We start from the raw sequence: 18,939 nt of genomic DNA on the forward strand, positions 1-18,939 counted from the left end.
AGAGACAGATCCGTTATCCCAGCTATCAGACATCAATATAACTCTTCTCCACAACAACATGATCATCACCATTATGTGGCTCGGCCACGGAAGATTCATCGAGTGATTTCTTCACTTGTAGACCCAACCCATCTTCTTCATCATCATCATCGTCTCCACGATCTCAAAATGGTTGATTATTTGAAATCTCAACATTATGTAATTATTGGATCGCTTCCTCCTATATGCTTGAGTTGTAAATGTCTTTCTTTTCTGAACCAACATGATCCATTAACGGAACTGCTTCTGTCAACATCCTAGTTATGGTGAAAAGGTTTTCATTATTTGTTGTCCCAATCACTATGACTATTGTTTTTATGAAGAGTCTACACAGACTACTGTGATAATTGTCATGCCAGAAAGCTGATAGCTAAAAAATAGAAGAAGAACAGAAAACATTTGTACGAGCCATATCAAACGGGAAACATCCAGACCAAAGCTTACTGACGATTATATGAAATGCAGCAAGGATTATAATTTATATTGTTACTCATTGGTAGATGATGTTAAAGAAGATATGGAATATTGTATAATATTTTGAAATCCAATACCAAAATATAAATTATATTGTAAAATCAAAAGTAAAATAACATTTTGAAATTTTATTTTAATAACTAAAATCAGAAAACTTAATATCATGACATTTTAAAATATCATATACCGATAAAATTTACGCTATATTATTTAAACATAACAATGCTGATTTTTTTAATAAATCTGATTATGATTTTTCGATTCATTTTCTTTTCCAGATATTTCTGAAATCACATACAAGCTTTCTACCTTTTTACCTGACAAAAAATACTTATTTAATTGGTTATTTTGCTCATGTTTTGCTATTGTTTTGATCTAAAACTCTATTATTTTGCTTCTGTTTTATTTTTAAGGGTTATTCATACTTTTAAACAACAATGGATCAAACACATGTAAGCACATAGACATTTTAAAATACAGTTACATATTCTGTTCGTTTGATCATGTGGACAATGAAGGAATTTCTGGTCACGACCAATAGTTTCTTCCATTAAGTTGGTGATTGAATAATTGGCAAAAACTTTTCTTTTGTCTCTACTACCTCACCAGACACCAATATCTCAAAATTGCTAAATAGCAGAAATATGGTTTTTCAAACCATCATTTGGTCATTGGGTTTATATCTGCATCCTATATTGTAAGTTTAATGACAAACATTTTCATCAATGTTCATTTACTTGTGCTTCCCGTTATCATATATGGTTGTAATAAAATCTATCACTTAGAACATATATGGTTGTTTCAGGGTATATAATCACTTACTTTGAACTTACAATAGTCCATAGTCACATAGTATAGGTTATGGGGTTATGTATTGCTAGTTATCTGCTTCTTCTATAAGTTTGTAAGCTTAATCTCAGTTTCTAATTGTCTTCCTCTTTACAGAAATTCTTTAGTAACTAGATTCCAACAGGTTTGATCAATGGATGTGCGTCTGCCATCGTCCATCGCCAACTCTGACCGGTGAATAATCAAAATTTGAATTATCCTCGTGCCTCGGCCTATTATTCGGCCCATTTCATTTGACGCCAAATCGTACAATCCAATAAATTAAAATAATATATGAAACAGACATTCGCTGGTTAAATTAAGAAATTTCAAAAATATTAATAATACTAAATTTTAAATTTGGGGTTTCTGCACACACACAAGGGGAAAAAACTGAGAATTACTAAAATAATAGTAAAAAAGATGCGACATCATACCAAACAGTAGATGTGACTTCAAACACATAGCCTCTCTCTCTCTCTCTCTCTCTCTCTCTCTCTCTCTCTCTCAGTTTATCTCCTTCCCGAAGCAGAGGAGATCAAGAGATTAGAGGAGTAACACAGTGATTGTTATAATAAATGGAAGCAATCAGAAAACAAGCTTCGAAGCTCAGAGAACAAGTGGCCAGACAGCAACAGGTTCTTTACTCCTCTATATTGATTCATTAAAAAAAAATTTCAATTTTTAAGAGTCTAATCTCCTTGTTAGTTATATGGTAAATCGAATGTTTCTGCCAGCTTTATTTGTTTTCAACTGGGATTGATCCTGTTCTTGATCTAAGTTTCGTGAAATGGATTTTTATGATTTCTTCCATTATTATTTTCTTGAAGATGATCCATTTGATTCAAAGTTACACGTGTTGCGTTATGCAAAAGTGTGCTACTATGTAAGCCCGTATGTCCTGGATTTAAAGATATGACTTAAAAAAGTTTTTCGAATTTACCAAGAAATGGGAAGTACAGAATGTGTTGATGATGTGTTCTCTGTTTTTGATGTTTCAAGGCTGTCCTGAGACAATTTGGGGGAGGAGGCTATGGAGGTTCAGATACTGTAGTAACCGACGAGGAAGAGTTACATAGGCATCAGCAACTCGAGAAGCTTTACATCTCCACACGTTCTGCTAAGGTTTTACTTCAAATTTTCTCCTGCTTCAAGTATACTCTGCTCTTGCTACTTCTTTACTGAAATTTAATTCTTCTTCTTCTCAGCATTTTCAACGGGACATTGTTCGTGGTGTTGAAGGATCCATCGTTACAGGATCCAAACAAGTCGAAATAGGTAAACCTTTTTTTTGTTCTTATGCATCACTCTTATTTCTATGTTCAGAGGTTTTTAAAATCCTTTTTTCTGATTGTTTTGATTGCAATTATAGGTACAAAGTTGTGTGAAGACAGCAGGAGATATGGTTCAGGGAATACATGTACAAGTGGTAACACGCTAACAAGAGCTTCACTTAGTTTTGCAAATGCTCGGGATCAAATGGAGAAAGTGCGCGGAACTCTCCTGAAGACTCTTGGCACACAGGTTTCACTTGAAACAAATCGATGCACTATTTTTTTTTTCTTTTTATTAAATCAATATAGCTAAGTTTTGCATGATGAAGTTATTAGGTGGCCGAGCCATTGAGAGCAATGGTAACGGGAGCTCCGTTGGTGGATGCTCGACATCTAGCACAACGCTACGAACGGATGCGACAAGAAGCTGAATCTCAGGTTATACTTAATGCCTCGCCTCTTCTTTTAAGTGCCCTCTTTTTTTTTTTATAACTTAAAACATGTTTTTATTGAACTTACGTAGACTATTGAAGTATCAAAGCGACAAGCTAAGGTTAGAGAGAATCCTGGTAATCCAGAACTAGTAATGAAGTTGGAATATTCTGAAGCAAAATTACAAGATCTTAAATCAAATATGACCATATTGGGTAAAGAAGCAGCTTCCGCCATGGCTTCTGTTGAAGATCAGCAACAAAACCAAACTCTCCAGCGGCTAATAACTTTGGTAACTAACACATACAAAATGGTTCTAGGGTATATAACTTCGGAGTTGTTTTTGTTTTTACATAATCATTTTACTCTGTTTAAAAGGTTGAAGCAGAGCGTAGCTATCACCAAAAGATGCTTGAGATCATTGAACGGCTACAAGGAGAGGTATAAGTAGTGCATATCTCCATTGGTCACTCACATCTTTCTACATTTTAAAAAAAAAAACATAGTTACATTGTATAGATGAGAGTTGAGCAACAAAGAATCGAAGCGCCTCAAACTCCACAAGTAGAGAACATCACATCTTCGCCTCCTCCTCCTTCATATGAAGAAGCTAGTAATGGATCAGTAAATGCTTCTCATGGGCATGATGGAACATCAGACGCCATGGGATACTTCTTAGGAGAGGTTAGTCATTTTGTTAGATTCAAAAGAGCTTTTTAATCTCTTGATTTGCCTATGATCTAAATTTTTTCCGGCTCAGGTTATGTTTCCGTATCAATCCGATTCAGAGTTTGAGCTCAGCTTATCGGTTGGAGACTATGTTGTTATCAGAGAGGTTAGCATTTCTAATCAAAAGCATATTATATACCATTCTTTCATGGTTTACGACATCTATGATCTTGAGGACTCATTTACAACGCCTTTTTTTTTTGCTGATTCAGGTAACGAGCAGCGGATGGGCAGAAGGAGAATGTAAAGGCAAAGCAGGTTGGTTTCCTTATGACTATATCGAAAGAAGGGATCGTGTGCTTGCCACTAAGGTCGTAGAGGTTTTCTAATGTCTTTGTTTTGGTGGGTTTTGGTGATACTTTGGGGCTGGTTATGTTTCTTTATTTATTAACTTACAAGAGCTTAAACCATGTTCAACGAGTAAACAAATAAGACTATAACACATGTAGTATGACTTAATAAGTAAACTCAAAGATTGATGAAGCAAGTAGGGTGTTTTCCAAACGTTGTGGCCTTAGTCTGATCAGAGCCTTGCTCAAACCGCAACTTGGCTTCATCGCATGAATAGCTTATTGTACCGTTCTTCGGCTCCTCTCTACAACGCAGTTCATTCCTCTCTTTGATATCCTCCGTAGAGTTCTGGACAAATGCTTTTAGAATAATATTAGCAGCAAACTAATATATGAAACTCTAGAAAACATTAATTTAGATTTTTCAGTTGTTAAAAGAAAAATAAAAGATAATTTTCCTTACTCTCGCTTACTTTAAAATTCTAGACTAAGATATTTAACATAACCGTTTTTTTTGTAAGTGACACTCTTAAATATTTTTTGGTCAAATATTTAAAATTTAGTTTTTGTCACCTTAGCTTTGATATATATGTTTTTTTGTCATCAACATTAGCTTTGATATTGTCCAGTGTAATTAGCGATATAAATGAATCTTTTATCATTTATGATTTTGAATTTTAAATATTTATACGGGTTGTAGTATAACTTTTTTTGGTAATCATGTTAAAGGTTTGTAGTATAACTTGATCAAGCCTTTGTAGGACTTGAGACACATCTCTCTCCACCTCCCTAGAACGTAAATCATGTGCCATTTAAAAAAAAAAAATAACAAAAAGGTTTTAGTCAAGAATTGTCTTCGTCCTTTGAAGAAAAGCCAATGTCTCCAGGATTCAAACTCACTATTAGGTCCTTTTAACTAATCCCTTCATTTCATGTTCACAAAATGGTTACAGCTTCTCAGCAATGGATGATTAATTTGGCTTACAGAGAACATTGTGATTGTATTTTTGAAAAAAAATGAAAAAATGCATATAAAGCACAAAACTGCTGACAAAAAAAGCACAAAACTATGAGGAAGAGACACGCGGAAGACGGTGGTTCTGGAAGTCGAAGAAGGTTGTGGATAAGATGAGTCCATGAAGAAGACGATGGTATTGTTATTCTAAGTTGAATTTTTAGTTGGTAATTTACTAACGTCATGTTTTATTTTTCTTTTGCTATTCCTAACACCTCGTATGGAGCTTTATTTTTCCTTTTCGACATGGTAATTGGTAAGTGGATTTTAAAGATAACACCACATGACACGTGAGAAAAGAAAAGCATGCACGTGAGCCAGCTGCGCAATGAAGCTCTAGAAGTGAGAGAGAGGGCCATGACAATTACTTAGCTTCGAGAAGCAGACACTCTGTGTCTATCGTGTATAAGTAATTGATTCGATAAAATTTTATAAATCTATGTCGCATTCGGGCTTTATAGATTTGTTTTTCCAAACATTAATATTCAAGTCAGAAACATCATCCTAAGTGTTCGAAGGGCCTTAAAGAAAAGAGACAACTTGGCAATTATCGTCGTTGCCTCTTATAATAATTGCTAAAATAGTAACTGTATTATTCAAGATTCCATATAACATGATACTGCTTAAGCACTATGTCGAGCTAAAATGATACACGCCCAAAAGAAAGTCGATTTAATTTAATTACTAAAACAAATAAAACGAAACAACTTGGTTCATATAGCTTATCTTACTTAATATTTTGAAATGTGTCTGTTGTTGGTATATCAATTAGCGTTACATGCACATTAAATGAAAATAATCAATTTAGCGTTAGTAAATAGTAATTAGTTAATATTCTGCAGATCGTAAAAGAATTCAGTATCATATAATACGTCATGTTATATGATTATCAAATGTCTGACAAAATTCGAATAGAATAGATGCAGAAACGAAAGGGTAAAAATGGGAAATTACTGAGCCATTGTTATTCCCGCTCGTCTCGTGGCTTGAAAAAGTTTTAAACTGGTGCGCGCTTTTTTACCATCGCACGGTGATCTTCAATAATGTCACGGCAGCATACAGTAATTTTTTTTTTAAAAAATGTTAAAATATTGTTTTGTCGTTCTTGTCCCTAAATTATTTTCAACTACCACAATTAATTAAAATATGTATATTTTGAAAGGCACAGAAAAAGACAAAATTCAAAATCTGAATTCTCATCAAGCCTCCTCGTTTCTTCACCCAGGAGGAGAGAGACACACATCTACTTTTACTCGATCTTCTTCCTTCCTCTCTCTCTCTCTCTACAGCGCATTCGCTTAAAGAAGACGAAACAATCTCTCTCTCTATCTCTCTTCTATAGTCTCACCTTCTCTCTCTACCAGCAAAAAACCGAATCTAAAGGAGAGAGAAGAGAAGGAGGCTACAATGATTTATTCTGTCTCCAGCCATGTGAGCTCCTCCCACTGACACATTCTCTCCATCTTCCTTCTTCCAAACTATTTTTTTATTCGTTGATTTATTCTCCACCGTGACCTAGTCCCCCGCCGGTGTTAATGGCTTCATCATCGTTCTCGAACCGTAGACCACCGAGTCCCGCTTCTTCGACTTCCTCTTCTCATCTCAGCAACAACCGTCTCATCCCCCGCTCTTCCTCCACCTCCGCCTCGTCTTCGTTCACCAACTCCGGCTCCCGATCTATGACCACGCTTAGCCGCACCTTCTCCGACTCGGGGCTAGTCGGCGGCTCCGGGAGCTTCGGGACCGCGTCGCCTGTCCCTTACCCGTCGGAGGAGCTTCTCGGCGAGCCTGTGGAGGAGACTGTTAGCTCCGAGCGGGATAGTATCTCCGTCACCGTTCGTTTTCGTCCGTTGAGGTATGATAAATAGATCTGATCGCCGTAGACTAGATCTCCCAATTATTAGGATTTTTTTTGAAATTGAATTCTATTTTTGGCTTTGATTTTGCAGTGATAGAGAGTATCAAAGAGGAGATGAAGTTGCTTGGTACCCTGATGGCGATACCATGGTTAGGCACGAGTACAACCCTCTCACTGCTTATGCTTTCGGTATTGCCTTCCAACTCAATATTTTGGATGATTGATTTATTTATGGAGATCATATCATTTTCTTGCTGAGTGAATATTTTTTCCAAATTTGTTAATGTTCAGATAAAGTTTTTGGACCACAAGCGAATACTATGGACGTTTATGACGTAGCTGCAAGACCAGTTGTTAAGGCAGCAATGGAAGGTGTTAACGGTAAGGAACTTTGCTAATACAGGAGCTAAACCAAATTTGTGTGAGACCAATTGGTATCCAAGTCAGTATCTTTGCAGCAAATCTCTCTTGACTCAGTGTTGGGAATTTGACAGGAACTGTTTTTGCTTATGGTGTTACAAGCAGTGGAAAGACTCATACCATGCATGTAAGTTTTTTTTCCCCTTTTGCTTAAGATACCATACAAAGACCACTTGACATATAGTGTAGCTGACAGCAATGTACTCATGTACATAGCATTTTAAGGTCTTCATTTAGATTGGCAGTGGTTTATCTTTAGTGATGTGGAATATATCTTTGATATATTTTTTTTCGTTTTCCATTGGTTTCTTTGCAATATGCCTAGGGTGATCAAGAATCTCCTGGAATCATACCGCTAGCAATAAAAGACGTGTTCAGTATCATCCAGGATGTAAGTGGTCTTCATGTCTATTTTTCACGTATGAATACATGTTTCCTAATTGGCTGCTTCATTCTTTTTCAGACTCCAGGACGGGAGTTCCTGCTCCGTGTTTCATATCTTGAAATATACAACGAGGTTAGTTGTCTCTATCCTTGATATATAATCCGCTAAACACTGAAAGTAAACGTTTTTAGGTTGGGATTTGTTTCCCTGCTCTTGTACTTATCACTGGGAACTAAACTGCTTAGTATATATGTATATATGAATTAGGGCGATTACTCATCACCTTTTTGCCTTTACTTGAGTGTTTGTCTGTTTCATCTGTCTACAGTTAATCTGATCACTGTCCTTGTATCAGGTGATAAATGATTTACTGGATCCAACCGGCCAAAATTTACGAGTTAGAGAGGATTCTCAGGTTTGCTTAACCAATAGAATGCTTAACTTGTTTCATCTCTCTCACTCACAAGTGTATATCACCGTGGTCGGAATAGAATAATTAAGAGCGTATTAGCTTTGATCACGATATGGATGTGAAGTCGCTTAAATGTTTATTTATATTGCATCCTTCCTGTTGTATGAATTAGTTTGGCTAAGTACAGAGTGTAATATTTGTTTCTAGGGCACTTATGTTGAGGGTATCAAGGAAGAAGTTGTTTTGTCTCCTGGTCATGCACTATCATTCATTGCAGCTGGTGAAGGTAATTAGAAAACTCTACCTCTGAAAAATGTCTTGATTTTCTGAACTCTGTTTATTCCGCTTCTCCTTAATACTGCTTTTGTTTCAATGGCAGAACATCGCCATGTTGGTTCAAATAATTTCAATTTGATGAGCAGCAGAAGTCACACTCTGTTTACACTGGTATGTCTTCAAGCTCCATATATTTGTCCAAGCGTAACTTATTGCGTCCTACTACATGTTTTAAGTCTAATTTGTATCTGTTGCAGATGATTGAAAGTAGTGCTACTGGAGATGAATATGATGGAGTTATTTTTTCTCAACTCGTAAGTGTTCGTTGTTTAGTTATTGTATAAGATTATTTCTTTTTCAAGCGGAGCTCTAACTATATATTTTTCTTGTTTAGAATTTGATTGATTTGGCTGGATCTGAGAGTTCCAAAACTGAAACAACTGGATTGAGGAGAAAGGAAGGTGCATACATCAACAAGAGTCTTCTAACTCTTGGAACTGTAGGTTTCTATCATTTACCATCTGTTCTTAATATGTAATGATGACATGTCAATCAAAAGGACTGTTCTTGCATAATGCTGGACTTGCTAATAAGAACAGTTCGATTGGTAGCATTATAGATTGATTTGGGAATATACTTTTGATTCTCAGTACGTTTCTTGTTTTCATTGATCTAGTGTGCTAGTATTTCTCGATGCTTGACTTTCTGATAAATAGTATGCTATCCTTTTTGAATTTTGGTCTGTCAGAGGTCTTTAGCCACTTAAACCTTTGGGATGGTAGGGCGTTTTAATTATTTCTTGTTATTTTATAATGAAGGTGATTGGGAAACTTAGTGAGGGTAAGGCAACTCACATTCCATATCGTGACTCTAAGCTAACTCGTCTGCTGCAATCATCACTAAGTGGTCATGGGCATGTTTCGGTAAGAATCTTCTGCCTAGTGAAATATTTTTTACATGGTAAACGTTCGCATAATTTTTTGTTGCTATACTCCATTCTTGTTTATATCTGTAATAGTTGCTAATCCACCATAACAACAGAGAACTAATTCAGTATTTTGTTTTCCTTATTTTCTTATAGCTCATATGTACAATTACTCCCGCGTCAAGCAGTAATGAGGAAACTCATAATACTTTGAAATTTGCCAGCAGAGCAAAGAGTATAGAAATATATGCTTCACGCAATCAGGTAATCATTTTAGCATGCTTTAAGGTACTTCACTATACTGAAGGGTACAATCTTGAACCTATGCTCAATGCTTATTTTTTAATGTCATAAAAGCAGATTATAGACGAGAAGTCACTGATTAAGAAATATCAAAGAGAGATCTCAGTCCTCAAACTAGAACTTGATCAGTTTAGAAAGGGTATGCTTGTTGGTGTCAATCATGAAGAGTTAATAAGCTTAAAGCAACAGGTTCTGACTTCTCTTTAAATCACCCTTATCCTGAATATATTTTGCTGTGTTCTAAAGGCATTGACTGAACTAACTATTTATGTATCACAACAGTTAGAAGAAGGTCAAGTTAAAATGCAATCAAGATTGGAGGAAGAAGAAGAAGCTAAAGCAGCTCTAATGAGCAGAATCCAAAAGCTTACCAAGCTCATACTCGTCTCTACCAAGAATTCTATTCCTGGATGTTTGGGTGGTGTACCCACTCTCCAGCGCAGTCTCTCTGCGGGCATAGATGATGTAAGTTTTTTGATATAACCTAAACGATAATAATTTCAGTGGTTCAGCTAGTTATTTCATCCATTGTGAGGTGAACCAACAAAAGAAGTTTTGGAAATAGGTGGTTTGGTTGATTTAAACTGAATAAGTTTTGCTGTTGTGTGCTCAAAGACCAAGTAGTTTATCATTCTATCAATTCCTTTACTGCTGCATGTTGACTCCGCATCTCAGAAGCTGTTTTAAAACACAATTGGTCGTTTTGTGTTGCTTTTCAGAAATTGGCTTCTCTGCTCTTGGATAATGATAATCCGGGATCTCCATCTTCTACCTTGGCTCTTGTAGCAGATGCTTCCTTAGGTTTTAGCCACCGAAGATCTTCCAGTAAATTGAATGGCGAAACCTCACCGGTGGCGGAATCTACTCAAGTGAGTAAATTACCTCCAAAGTATGTATTGATTGCCAGAACTGGGATCTGATAGCTGTGGGCGTATGACCTTTTGTAGGGTGTCATGACACCAGATGAAATCGACCTTCTCGTTGAACAAGTTAAGATGCTTGCTGGTGAAATAGCTTTCAGTACAAGCACACTAAAGCGTTTGGTGGATCAGTCCGTAAATGATCCTGAAAACTCAAAAACTCAGGTAAAGACACTTCCTGACATTTCTGTACTCTGCCAATGAAGATCCGTTTCATAGATACGCTTTGTGATTTTTCAAACAGTACTTGACTGTTTACCTGAAGTGACTCATTTATCTTTAGCTCAGATAACGAACCTAATAAAATTGTTGCATGCAGGTACAGAATCTGGAACATGAGATTCAAGAAAAGCAAAGACAAATGAGGGCCTTAGAACAGCTCATAATTGAGAGTGGTGAAGCTTCAATTGCCAATGCATCATTGGTTGAGATGCAACAGGTACTTGACCTCCACATCTCATTCACTGCGAGAAAATGATCTTGGACCCTCTCAAGGTCACTGGTTCAAGGGTCAACGCCTTTCAGCTAAGATTTCATGTTCTTTTGTTGTTTTCAGAAAGTTATGAGTTTGATGAGCCAGTGCCATGAGAAGAGCTTTGAGCTGGAGGTGAAAATTTATTTTTCTTATAAATATATCGCCTTGTTTACAACAGCAGCCTAATCAAAAGCCATATGTCTAACTTGGTTCTACCTCTGGCACAGATCAAATCAGCAGATAATTGCATTCTCCAAGAACAACTACAGAAAAAGGTCGGTAGCATGTTTTCCTCTATTCGAAATTGTGCATAATTCTTATCCTTTCGCTTCTATTTGATTCATACATTCAACATTGTTCTGTGAAAAAAATCTTCTTACCGAACTTTCTCTAACAATGTAGTGCACCGAGAACAAAGAACTACATGAAAAGGTGAACCTTCTAGAGCAACGTTTGAATGCAGTATCTAGTGAAAAATCATCACCATCTTGTTCCAACAACGCGGTATCTGGAGAGTTTGCTGACGATCTAAAAAGGAAAATACAGTCGCAGGTAAATCTACATACATACATACATTCTCAGTTTTCATCAGTATCCTAGTAAATACCTCCACGCTAAACATAGACAATACATCAATCTGATCTTCTCTTGATACTTACATTACCTTTTCTTCTTGCATGATGTTTTTATGTTCTGTATTTAGGAGATAGAGAACGAAAAGTTGAAGCTAGAACATGTCCATATTGTAGAAGAGAACAGTGGTTTGCGAGTACAGAATCAAAAACTAGCTGAAGAAGCTTCATACGCCAAGGAACTAGCCTCTGCTGCCGCTGTTGAGCTGAAAAATCTGGCTAGTGAAGTAACAAAACTCTCACTCCAAAACACAAAGCTAGGCAAGGAATTGGCAGCTGCAAGAGACTTGGCTCAAACGCGTAACCCCATGAACGGAGTTAATAATCGCAAGTATAGCGACGGGGTAAAGTCAGGAAGAAAGGGAAGGATCTCTTCAGGCAGGTCAAGTGGTGATGAGTTTGACTCATGGAATCTCGACCCGGAAAATCTGAAAATGGAGTTGCAGGCAAGGAAACAGCGAGAGGCGGGTCTTGAGTCTGCACTGGCAGAGAAAGAGTTCATAGAAGACGAATACAGGAAAAAAGCAGAAGAAGCAAAGAGAAGAGAGGAAGCTTTGGAAAACGATTTGGCAAACATGTGGGTACTTGTTGCCAAGTTGAAGAAAGACAATGGTGTATTGTCTGAAGTCAATGGCACTGATTCTTCAAGGGAATTGGAGAAGAATCAAAGCAACATGGTTCTGAAAGAGAGACAAGTCGCGAATGTACCGAGACAGCCTGAAGTAGTTGTGGTAGCTAAAACTGAAGAGACACCAAAAGAGGAACCTCTTGTTGCTCGTCTCAAGGTAAATCTAATGTGATGAGCTTTCTACAGTCTACACTATTTACATGTGAAGTAAGTAGTCTTTCTTTCGCATATGTTTAAACATGATTCTGTAACAATGAAACAGGCACGGATGCAAGAAATGAAGGAGAAAGAGATGAGATCACAAGCGAATGGAGACGCAAACTCTCACATTTGTAAAGTGTGCTTCGAGTCTTCCACGGCAGCAATTCTACTCCCTTGCCGCCATTTCTGCTGTAAGTCACAAGTTCATCTCCGTGAAACCTGCTTACTTTTTTTTCATCTATTAAACAATTCTTACTAAAAGATGTTTCACTTTACAGTATGTAAATCATGTTCCCTGGCTTGCTCTGAATGCCCAATCTGCCGCACAAAGATTTCTGATCGGCTCTTTGCCTTTCCGTCTTGACAAAGGCAACAAAGGTACCTTTTTACAAGTGAAACCAAAATGTTGTTATGTAACATTCCATTTTGGGTTCGTTTTCGTTATAGAAAAATGTTGAAACCAAACTGAAACTAAAATTCTAGTTTGGTAAAGTTTTGGTTTCGCTGTCACAACTGTACTTCACAGTTTTGGCTTGGTTTCTTCGATATATTAGAAGCTGAGTTAGGATTCATAACTGGTGGATTTTAGGTCATTGTCTTCACTTACATTAATCTCTTTTGACATGGTGTAGGTTAGATGATTTTCTTAAATAAACTTACAAAAATATGTAAACATATTGATAAGGGTGAATGATCTTGCAGGTTTCAAGAACTGTGGGTGAAGCCTGTTGCTATATATTTTGAAGGAAAGAACAGGTTTAAATTGTTTTAACATGGACCATTTTGTATGTAATATAAAATGATTATATTTATCACTAAAATGGAAAAAAGGCTTCTTTTGCATATCACCACAACTGCATTCCCATTTGTCGAAAAAGGTTGATGGGGTTGCCGATCATCATGACCAATTGTGCAGCAAAAAAAAAATCATCATTTGATGTTATTGGTTTAATTGACCATTCCCATGAGTATTCATCTTTTGTTGTTCACTTGTTATATTCTTGACTATCCAAAATGGTTGGACGGTAGTCAATGTTGTCAATCCAAATCCAATTTTTTTTGTTGACAAAGACAAACGAATTCTTCCTTCGGAAAAAATAATTAAAGATAAAGTAAAAATATATTTTGAGAAAAAACAGATGCAACAAGTTGGTTTTCAAACCCCAACAACCAAATAACAGGTTCAGGAAAAAGGTTTTTGTTCCCAAAACCCTTGATGATGGTACTGTGAAGAACCATCGTAAACCATATAGGACTCATTGTTATTATTAGTACTCATAATGTTATCTTCATAGGAGACACAAGAAGGATGTTCAAGCAAATCCTCCACTCTCCAACCCGGTAACGTTTCCATCAAGTACTCAGATATACTGCCCGTACCACCCGATCCAGAACCAGAGTCGCTTACTTGATGATAGTTTTCTAGCCCGTAGTAGTAGTTGCTTGTAGTTGTGGAAGGAGAGCTCGCAAAGACCTCACTGGAGGCCGAGCTCGGGACCTGATCACCTGATACCGATTTGGGACGGGTTTTGGCCCGGCTCAGTGCCCCTGCGGAGTTGGAATTGGAGGCCTTCGGGTATGCGGATGGAGAGGCAGCGATCTTGACGCCGGTGAGGAGGAATCTATTGTGTTTCTTAGTGTGTTCATTAGCTTGATGTATTGGAATGTCACACTCTCTGCATAGTATTGCTCTGTCTTCTTGGCAAAATAATAATGCACGTCTCTTCTGTTACAAAGATTTTATATCATTTAATAATAGTAGATAATCAAAGAAGACTCTTGTTTTGTAATCACGTATTTTTTTTAAAAGTATTTGTATTATTTTATTTATTTTTATAGATTTGACCTCTTTTTCCCTAAAAGATATTGCTCTTTATTCTTTTATTTAAATAAAGGCAAAAAAGAAAAGAATATCTTTTAGATATCTTTCTCTTCACGGCTTCACCTTCCCAAAGAAGAAAGTATTTTTAAAATACTGTAAATAACTCGATTCAATTGGTTAATTACATAATTTTTTTAGAGTCCTAAAAACTTATCAAGAATTTAGTAATCTTAATCATCATGCTTCAGTTGTCATGAAGGTAAGTAAAGTTGGAAAAAAATTTCCAGGAAAAGCAAATCATATTCTCACCAACCAACAAGTAAATCTCAGAAGAAGTAGAAAAAGGTGAACTAATATTTTATGAAATCCAGTTTTCATCAATACTAACACATCCAAAAGACCAGAAATATTCATGGAAAAGTTTGAGAATGTTCTTGAAAAACAAAAGAGAGATAGGTTTTGAAATTGTTCTTACCCCGCATATATCACAGAGAGGAGCATCTTTGAAAGTAGGAGAAGTGAGAGAGAATCGCATATGTTTTCCGGCAAGCTTATTGGCGAAATGAACATGGCGATCGCAACCATTACAGAGAGCTGCTTCATCTGCACAACAGAACACTGAAGCTTCTTCTTTATCACACACATCACACCAAATCTTCATCTTTTTCGTTTTAATAAACACAAAGAGTTATATTTTTCTTTCCTCTCTGGAAAAGATCTTCTTTTTTTTCTAGATTTCACAAGATTGGCTCTGCACTCACTATCTCTCTCTCAAGTTGGATCCTTGGACCAGTACTATACAATAGTACTATTTATAAAGACATTCATGTGGGGTGTGTGTGTATGTAATATGGTGTATGTAGAGATGATGATGGGGCATGAGTGTGGGCAAAAAGGGTAAGAATAATGTGTTGGCTTTATAGATAAGCAGCTTAGGTTTCCTTTGTCTTTTTCTTTTTACTCTTCCTCTTATTTTCATGATAGCTACTTTCTCCCTAGCTTTGAATTGCCCACATTGATTTGCTTTCACATCCGGTTCCTTCCGGTTTATACTTTTTCTTATTTTCCGTTGCATCAATTGTATGTTATTATTACTTCTTTCTGGTTTTACTATTGTGTCTAGTTTAGCCATTTTGCAAAACAATACCATATTATTGAAGAACTAGCATTTCATATGCTTCAGTCCCGTTTTACATTGAATTTTCGATTTCATCTAGAAGGAAGCAGGGATTAATTAATTGTACGTTGCGAGACATAAAGTCACTTGAGTTTTATCTTATCTGATAAGAATTAGTATTTGATTAGTTGCCAAGCTCTCGTTCTAATCAAGCTAGCGTGTCTTAAAGTGGACATGTCATGCCTATCTATACATGATTAAGTTTACGTTAATGTAACACATACTCGTATTTAGCTTGTTTTAGACGAGATGGTTTGTCAAAGGACTACTGCTGCACTATAATTTTTTATAGTAAATGATAAAATTTTGTAAACGAGCTTTCATATAAGTGCTGCTTTAAACATACTATTAGACACAAAGTGTCCCACATCGGAAATTGGAACTAATATTCACTAGTATATAAGCTAGATGGGTCAATCCACTTATCACCAATTGGTTTTAAGTGTGAAGCCCATCTAGCTTAACATGGTATCAAAGCCCGATCCACACAGTCCAACTCGATCCACATCGATCTGACCCAAAGTTGGTCCATCGATCTTTGCCCGAGCATTCCGAGATTGACGCTTAGAGAACCATCATCTCGAGGGGGCGTATTAGACACATAGTTGTCCCACATCGGTAGTTGAAAGGGATCCTTAGTAATATATAAGGTGAATGTGCCACTCCTCTTATTACCAATTGGTTTTAACTGTGAAGCCCATCTAGTTTAACACATACAACAATTATTGTGCGAGAAAAGAAGCTCACTTAGTTTTCTTTTTAATTTTTTTTTCCCAGAAGAGCTAAAGGACTCGATCGAGTTGGTTCCCACATCGAGTCCCAAAATTATTTTATTTCTTGTTGATGAAAGAAAAAGTGCAAAAGTGAAGGTGTATACGATCTTGTTAGTCTAATATATTCATTTTCTGGTCTTTTTTCGTGTTGATGTTAATATATTCATTTTCTGGTCAGATGCTAGTTAATCTAATAAACTGAATGTTAGGAATGCTCGTACTTTCCACAGATCATTATGTTACTTTGGTTGTTCTATTCCGGTCTGGTTACCCAAATCACCTCAAGTTTGAGTAATAGAATGGTCTTTCGATGTCAAAAAAAAAAATCTAATAAACTGAAATAGTTTTTAAATTGTGGAGAAAATATACAAAAATTAAAAATGTATTAAAATAATTGAGGAAGGTAGAGGAATTTGACAAAAGGCCAGCTCTTCATGACAGCTTTTGTCTCCCATCATCCATGTGTATATCTACTACCTTTATATTTCTATTTTTAATGACTTATCGCCGCTCTTTTATTTAATTATACATTGTGTATTAGTTATTTTTTGGTAAAATACATTGTGGATTAGTTGAAACACAAAATTACATACTGAAACGAAAATCGAGTTCTAATCTCTACGACAAACACTTCAACCTATCCGACTCAAACAATTAATGTAGCTTAGCAGTCAGAATATATCGTTATTAATAACCTAAATTATTCAATGCTTTAGTCGTATTTAACACCTTATCCTATCATTGTTAAGTGGTGCTAATGATAGCTTGAGATTATTGACGACTAGGCATGGTTCCTTGAGTCTTAATGCATCCTTCATGGATAAACTTTGGGTCGCTATTAAAAAAACAATAATCAAGCATTCTCATATAAGGATTTGCGGTCATGTCGGCATTGTTTTCGGAAAATGATCTTTTTGTACAATAACCCATTAAATACTTTTGATATAAATAGGCATAGTGGATCTGATCTTTGAAAAGAGTTAGGTAATAAATAATTTAGGAGGTAGAAGACGACAAAAAACACTTTTAGAGAAGAAGATATGGTATGATCTCTCTCGAATCTTTCTCCTCTTCACTTTTTGTTTTTGGGTGTCAACGAAGTTGCTTCGTAATGTGAACTCGGCACCCTCAATAAGGAAACTACCGAGATGACATTGGTTTGGTGTCAAGTCAAACCATTTAATTATCCACTGCATAAGCTACAAATCATTTTTACATAAAATAATTTTGGTCTACAACTAATTATAAAATGTAAACTAAAATAAAACGATCCAATTTACAAAAGAGTTTAGTACCAAAATATTTCACACATGTTATTCGTCAAATTGGCGATTACATCGCTCACCACACACGTTGAGACTTTAGTCCAATAGTTCGGCGAGATGCTTCCCAAGGAAAGTTCTCGCAATTTATGAATTTATGAATATTTACTTTTCATGCTTTCTGTTATCCTCTTAAATAATTATAGATATTTTAAATAATATCTGTAGATCTCAAATCACATGGATGTAGTACTGGACTTTTTGAAAAGGTTCTTTGTGCACTTTTCAGACATTCCTTTTTAAAATATAGAGCATATAAATGGGACCTTTACCAATTAATTGATACCAATCAATCATTCATTAGTGGACTTGAATTACTTCAAATTTGTTTTATATCTATATACTGAAACAAAGATATAATCATTCAGCTATATTATTGACCTTGTATTATATTATTGCTTTAAATTATAACACACAATCAAGTTTTTTTGTTGGTACTAATATAAACAATCAAGTTTGTTGTTCAAAAAAAAAACCAATCAAGTTTGATTGTAAAAAGAGTCATTTTGGTAGATAGCCATGAAACTAAAGTTATTTAGGTAATCATGCAAAAAGAAATTTAATTAGCTATATGGTCAAAACAATGAAAGCAAAGTTACTTTGTTATCCCTTTAGAGATGAACATTCACATTGACTACAAATCGGTTATGTTTTTGGTTAAACATAAAAATATAATCAAATTGATCAAATCGGTTCTATTAATTCTTCAACATGTCCAATTGATATGGGGTTATGTCCACTTTTTAATTTTTATAACTGCCACTAAATACATCTTTAATATATTTTTTTATTAATATAACTGCCAAATCACGTAACTGGCTATTAATCACGTAACGGCCTAAAAGGGCGTATGATTCAATATGATTTGATATCGTATTTTTTGTGAACGCCCATTACTGCATAATTATATTTCTTAATTTCTTAATCATGGTCATTAATCACGTAACTGGCTAAAAAAAATATTATACAAAGATTATAATTATTAAAGCCTCTTATAAATCATTTTAAAAAGATATTATACAAATTAAAAACAAAAATAATTAAAAACACAAATATAAAAATTAAACTTTTAAAAGATGTAAAACAAAAAATTTACCCGCCCTTAAAAGGGCGGGTCAAAATCTATTCTATTAATTATCCTGTATAACTAATTAATAAAAGGTTCTTTAGAGCATTGTTAACCGTTCGTAACTTCCCTCGGCATATGAAACGATAATTTGGGCTTCGAATATTGTTAACCGTTCGTAACTTCCCTATATTCCTGTTTTTATGTTCAAATAAAAAAAACAAATAATTTGGACCGAATATTGACAAAAAGACGAAGCCTTA

General features: G+C 35.6%; 3 protein-coding genes across 3 annotated transcripts; 2 read left to right on the plus strand and 1 right to left on the minus strand.

Moving 5' to 3' along the window:
- Positions 1-1,774: 1,774 nt before the first annotated feature.
- LOC108819431 (SH3 domain-containing protein 2) lies at positions 1,775-4,263 on the plus strand. The gene is made up of 10 exons (XM_018592473.2): positions 1,775-1,979; positions 2,344-2,466; positions 2,550-2,619; positions 2,714-2,865; positions 2,952-3,053; positions 3,139-3,339; positions 3,426-3,488; positions 3,567-3,731; positions 3,808-3,882; positions 3,989-4,263. The coding sequence occupies exons 1-10, from the start codon at positions 1,920-1,922 to the stop codon at positions 4,103-4,105; spliced, it is 1,128 nt and encodes a 375-aa protein (XP_018447975.1). The 5' UTR covers positions 1,775-1,919; the 3' UTR covers positions 4,106-4,263.
- A 2,024-nt stretch (positions 4,264-6,287) lies between these two features.
- On the plus strand, positions 6,288-13,364 carry LOC108822633 (kinesin-like protein KIN-7D, mitochondrial). The gene is made up of 25 exons (XM_018595763.2): positions 6,288-6,936; positions 7,031-7,128; positions 7,231-7,320; positions 7,434-7,486; positions 7,685-7,750; positions 7,823-7,876; positions 8,100-8,159; positions 8,364-8,442; positions 8,536-8,603; positions 8,690-8,746; positions 8,827-8,931; positions 9,251-9,355; positions 9,514-9,621; positions 9,718-9,849; positions 9,943-10,125; positions 10,380-10,529; positions 10,608-10,745; positions 10,900-11,019; positions 11,137-11,187; positions 11,283-11,330; positions 11,458-11,607; positions 11,759-12,472; positions 12,578-12,707; positions 12,795-12,894; positions 13,219-13,364. Exons 1-24 carry the CDS (start codon positions 6,617-6,619, stop codon positions 12,878-12,880), a joined length of 3,165 nt encoding a protein of 1,054 aa, XP_018451265.1. The 5' UTR covers positions 6,288-6,616; the 3' UTR covers positions 12,881-12,894; positions 13,219-13,364.
- Positions 13,365-13,596: 232 nt separating this feature from the next.
- On the minus strand, positions 13,597-15,194 carry LOC108820868 (B-box zinc finger protein 20). The gene is made up of 2 exons (XM_018593889.2): positions 14,814-15,194; positions 13,597-14,242 (listed from the first exon to the last, which is right to left on the minus strand). Exons 1-2 carry the CDS (start codon positions 14,997-14,999, stop codon positions 13,700-13,702), a joined length of 729 nt encoding a protein of 242 aa, XP_018449391.1. The 5' UTR covers positions 15,000-15,194; the 3' UTR covers positions 13,597-13,699.
- Between the last annotated feature and the right edge of the window lie 3,745 nt (positions 15,195-18,939).

Source organism: Raphanus sativus, chromosome 8, assembly GCF_000801105.2.
Source record: "Raphanus sativus cultivar WK10039 chromosome 8, ASM80110v3, whole genome shotgun sequence".
Taxonomy (NCBI): domain Eukaryota; kingdom Viridiplantae; phylum Streptophyta; class Magnoliopsida; order Brassicales; family Brassicaceae; genus Raphanus; species Raphanus sativus.

What these genes read in the sequence shown, in the direction of transcription:
- LOC108819431 (XM_018592473.2), top strand. Translation starts at nt 1,920, where the DNA reads ATGGAAGCAATCAGAAAACAAGCTTCGAAGCTCAGAGAACAAGTGGCC. An exon ending in ATCCAAACAAGTCGAAATAG is followed by an intron (nt 2,620 to 2,713) that starts GTAAACCTTTTT and finishes TTGCAATTATAG; the next exon opens with GTACAAAGTTGTGTGAAGAC. An exon ending in TTGAACGGCTACAAGGAGAG is followed by an intron (nt 3,489 to 3,566) that starts GTATAAGTAGTG and finishes TACATTGTATAG; the next exon opens with ATGAGAGTTGAGCAACAAAG.
- LOC108822633 (XM_018595763.2), top strand. Translation starts at nt 6,617, where the DNA reads ATGGCTTCATCATCGTTCTCGAACCGTAGACCACCGAGTCCCGCTTCT. An exon ending in TCTCACTGCTTATGCTTTCG is followed by an intron (nt 7,129 to 7,230) that starts GTATTGCCTTCC and finishes GTTAATGTTCAG; the next exon opens with ATAAAGTTTTTGGACCACAA. An exon ending in TATATGCTTCACGCAATCAG is followed by an intron (nt 9,622 to 9,717) that starts GTAATCATTTTA and finishes TCATAAAAGCAG; the next exon opens with ATTATAGACGAGAAGTCACT.
- LOC108820868 (XM_018593889.2), bottom strand. Translation starts at nt 14,999, where the DNA reads ATGAAGATTTGGTGTGATGTGTGTGATAAAGAAGAAGCTTCAGTGTTC. An exon ending in CTCTCTGTGATATATGCGGG is followed by an intron (nt 14,243 to 14,813) that starts GTAAGAACAATT and finishes TCTTTGTAACAG; the next exon opens with AAGAGACGTGCATTATTATT.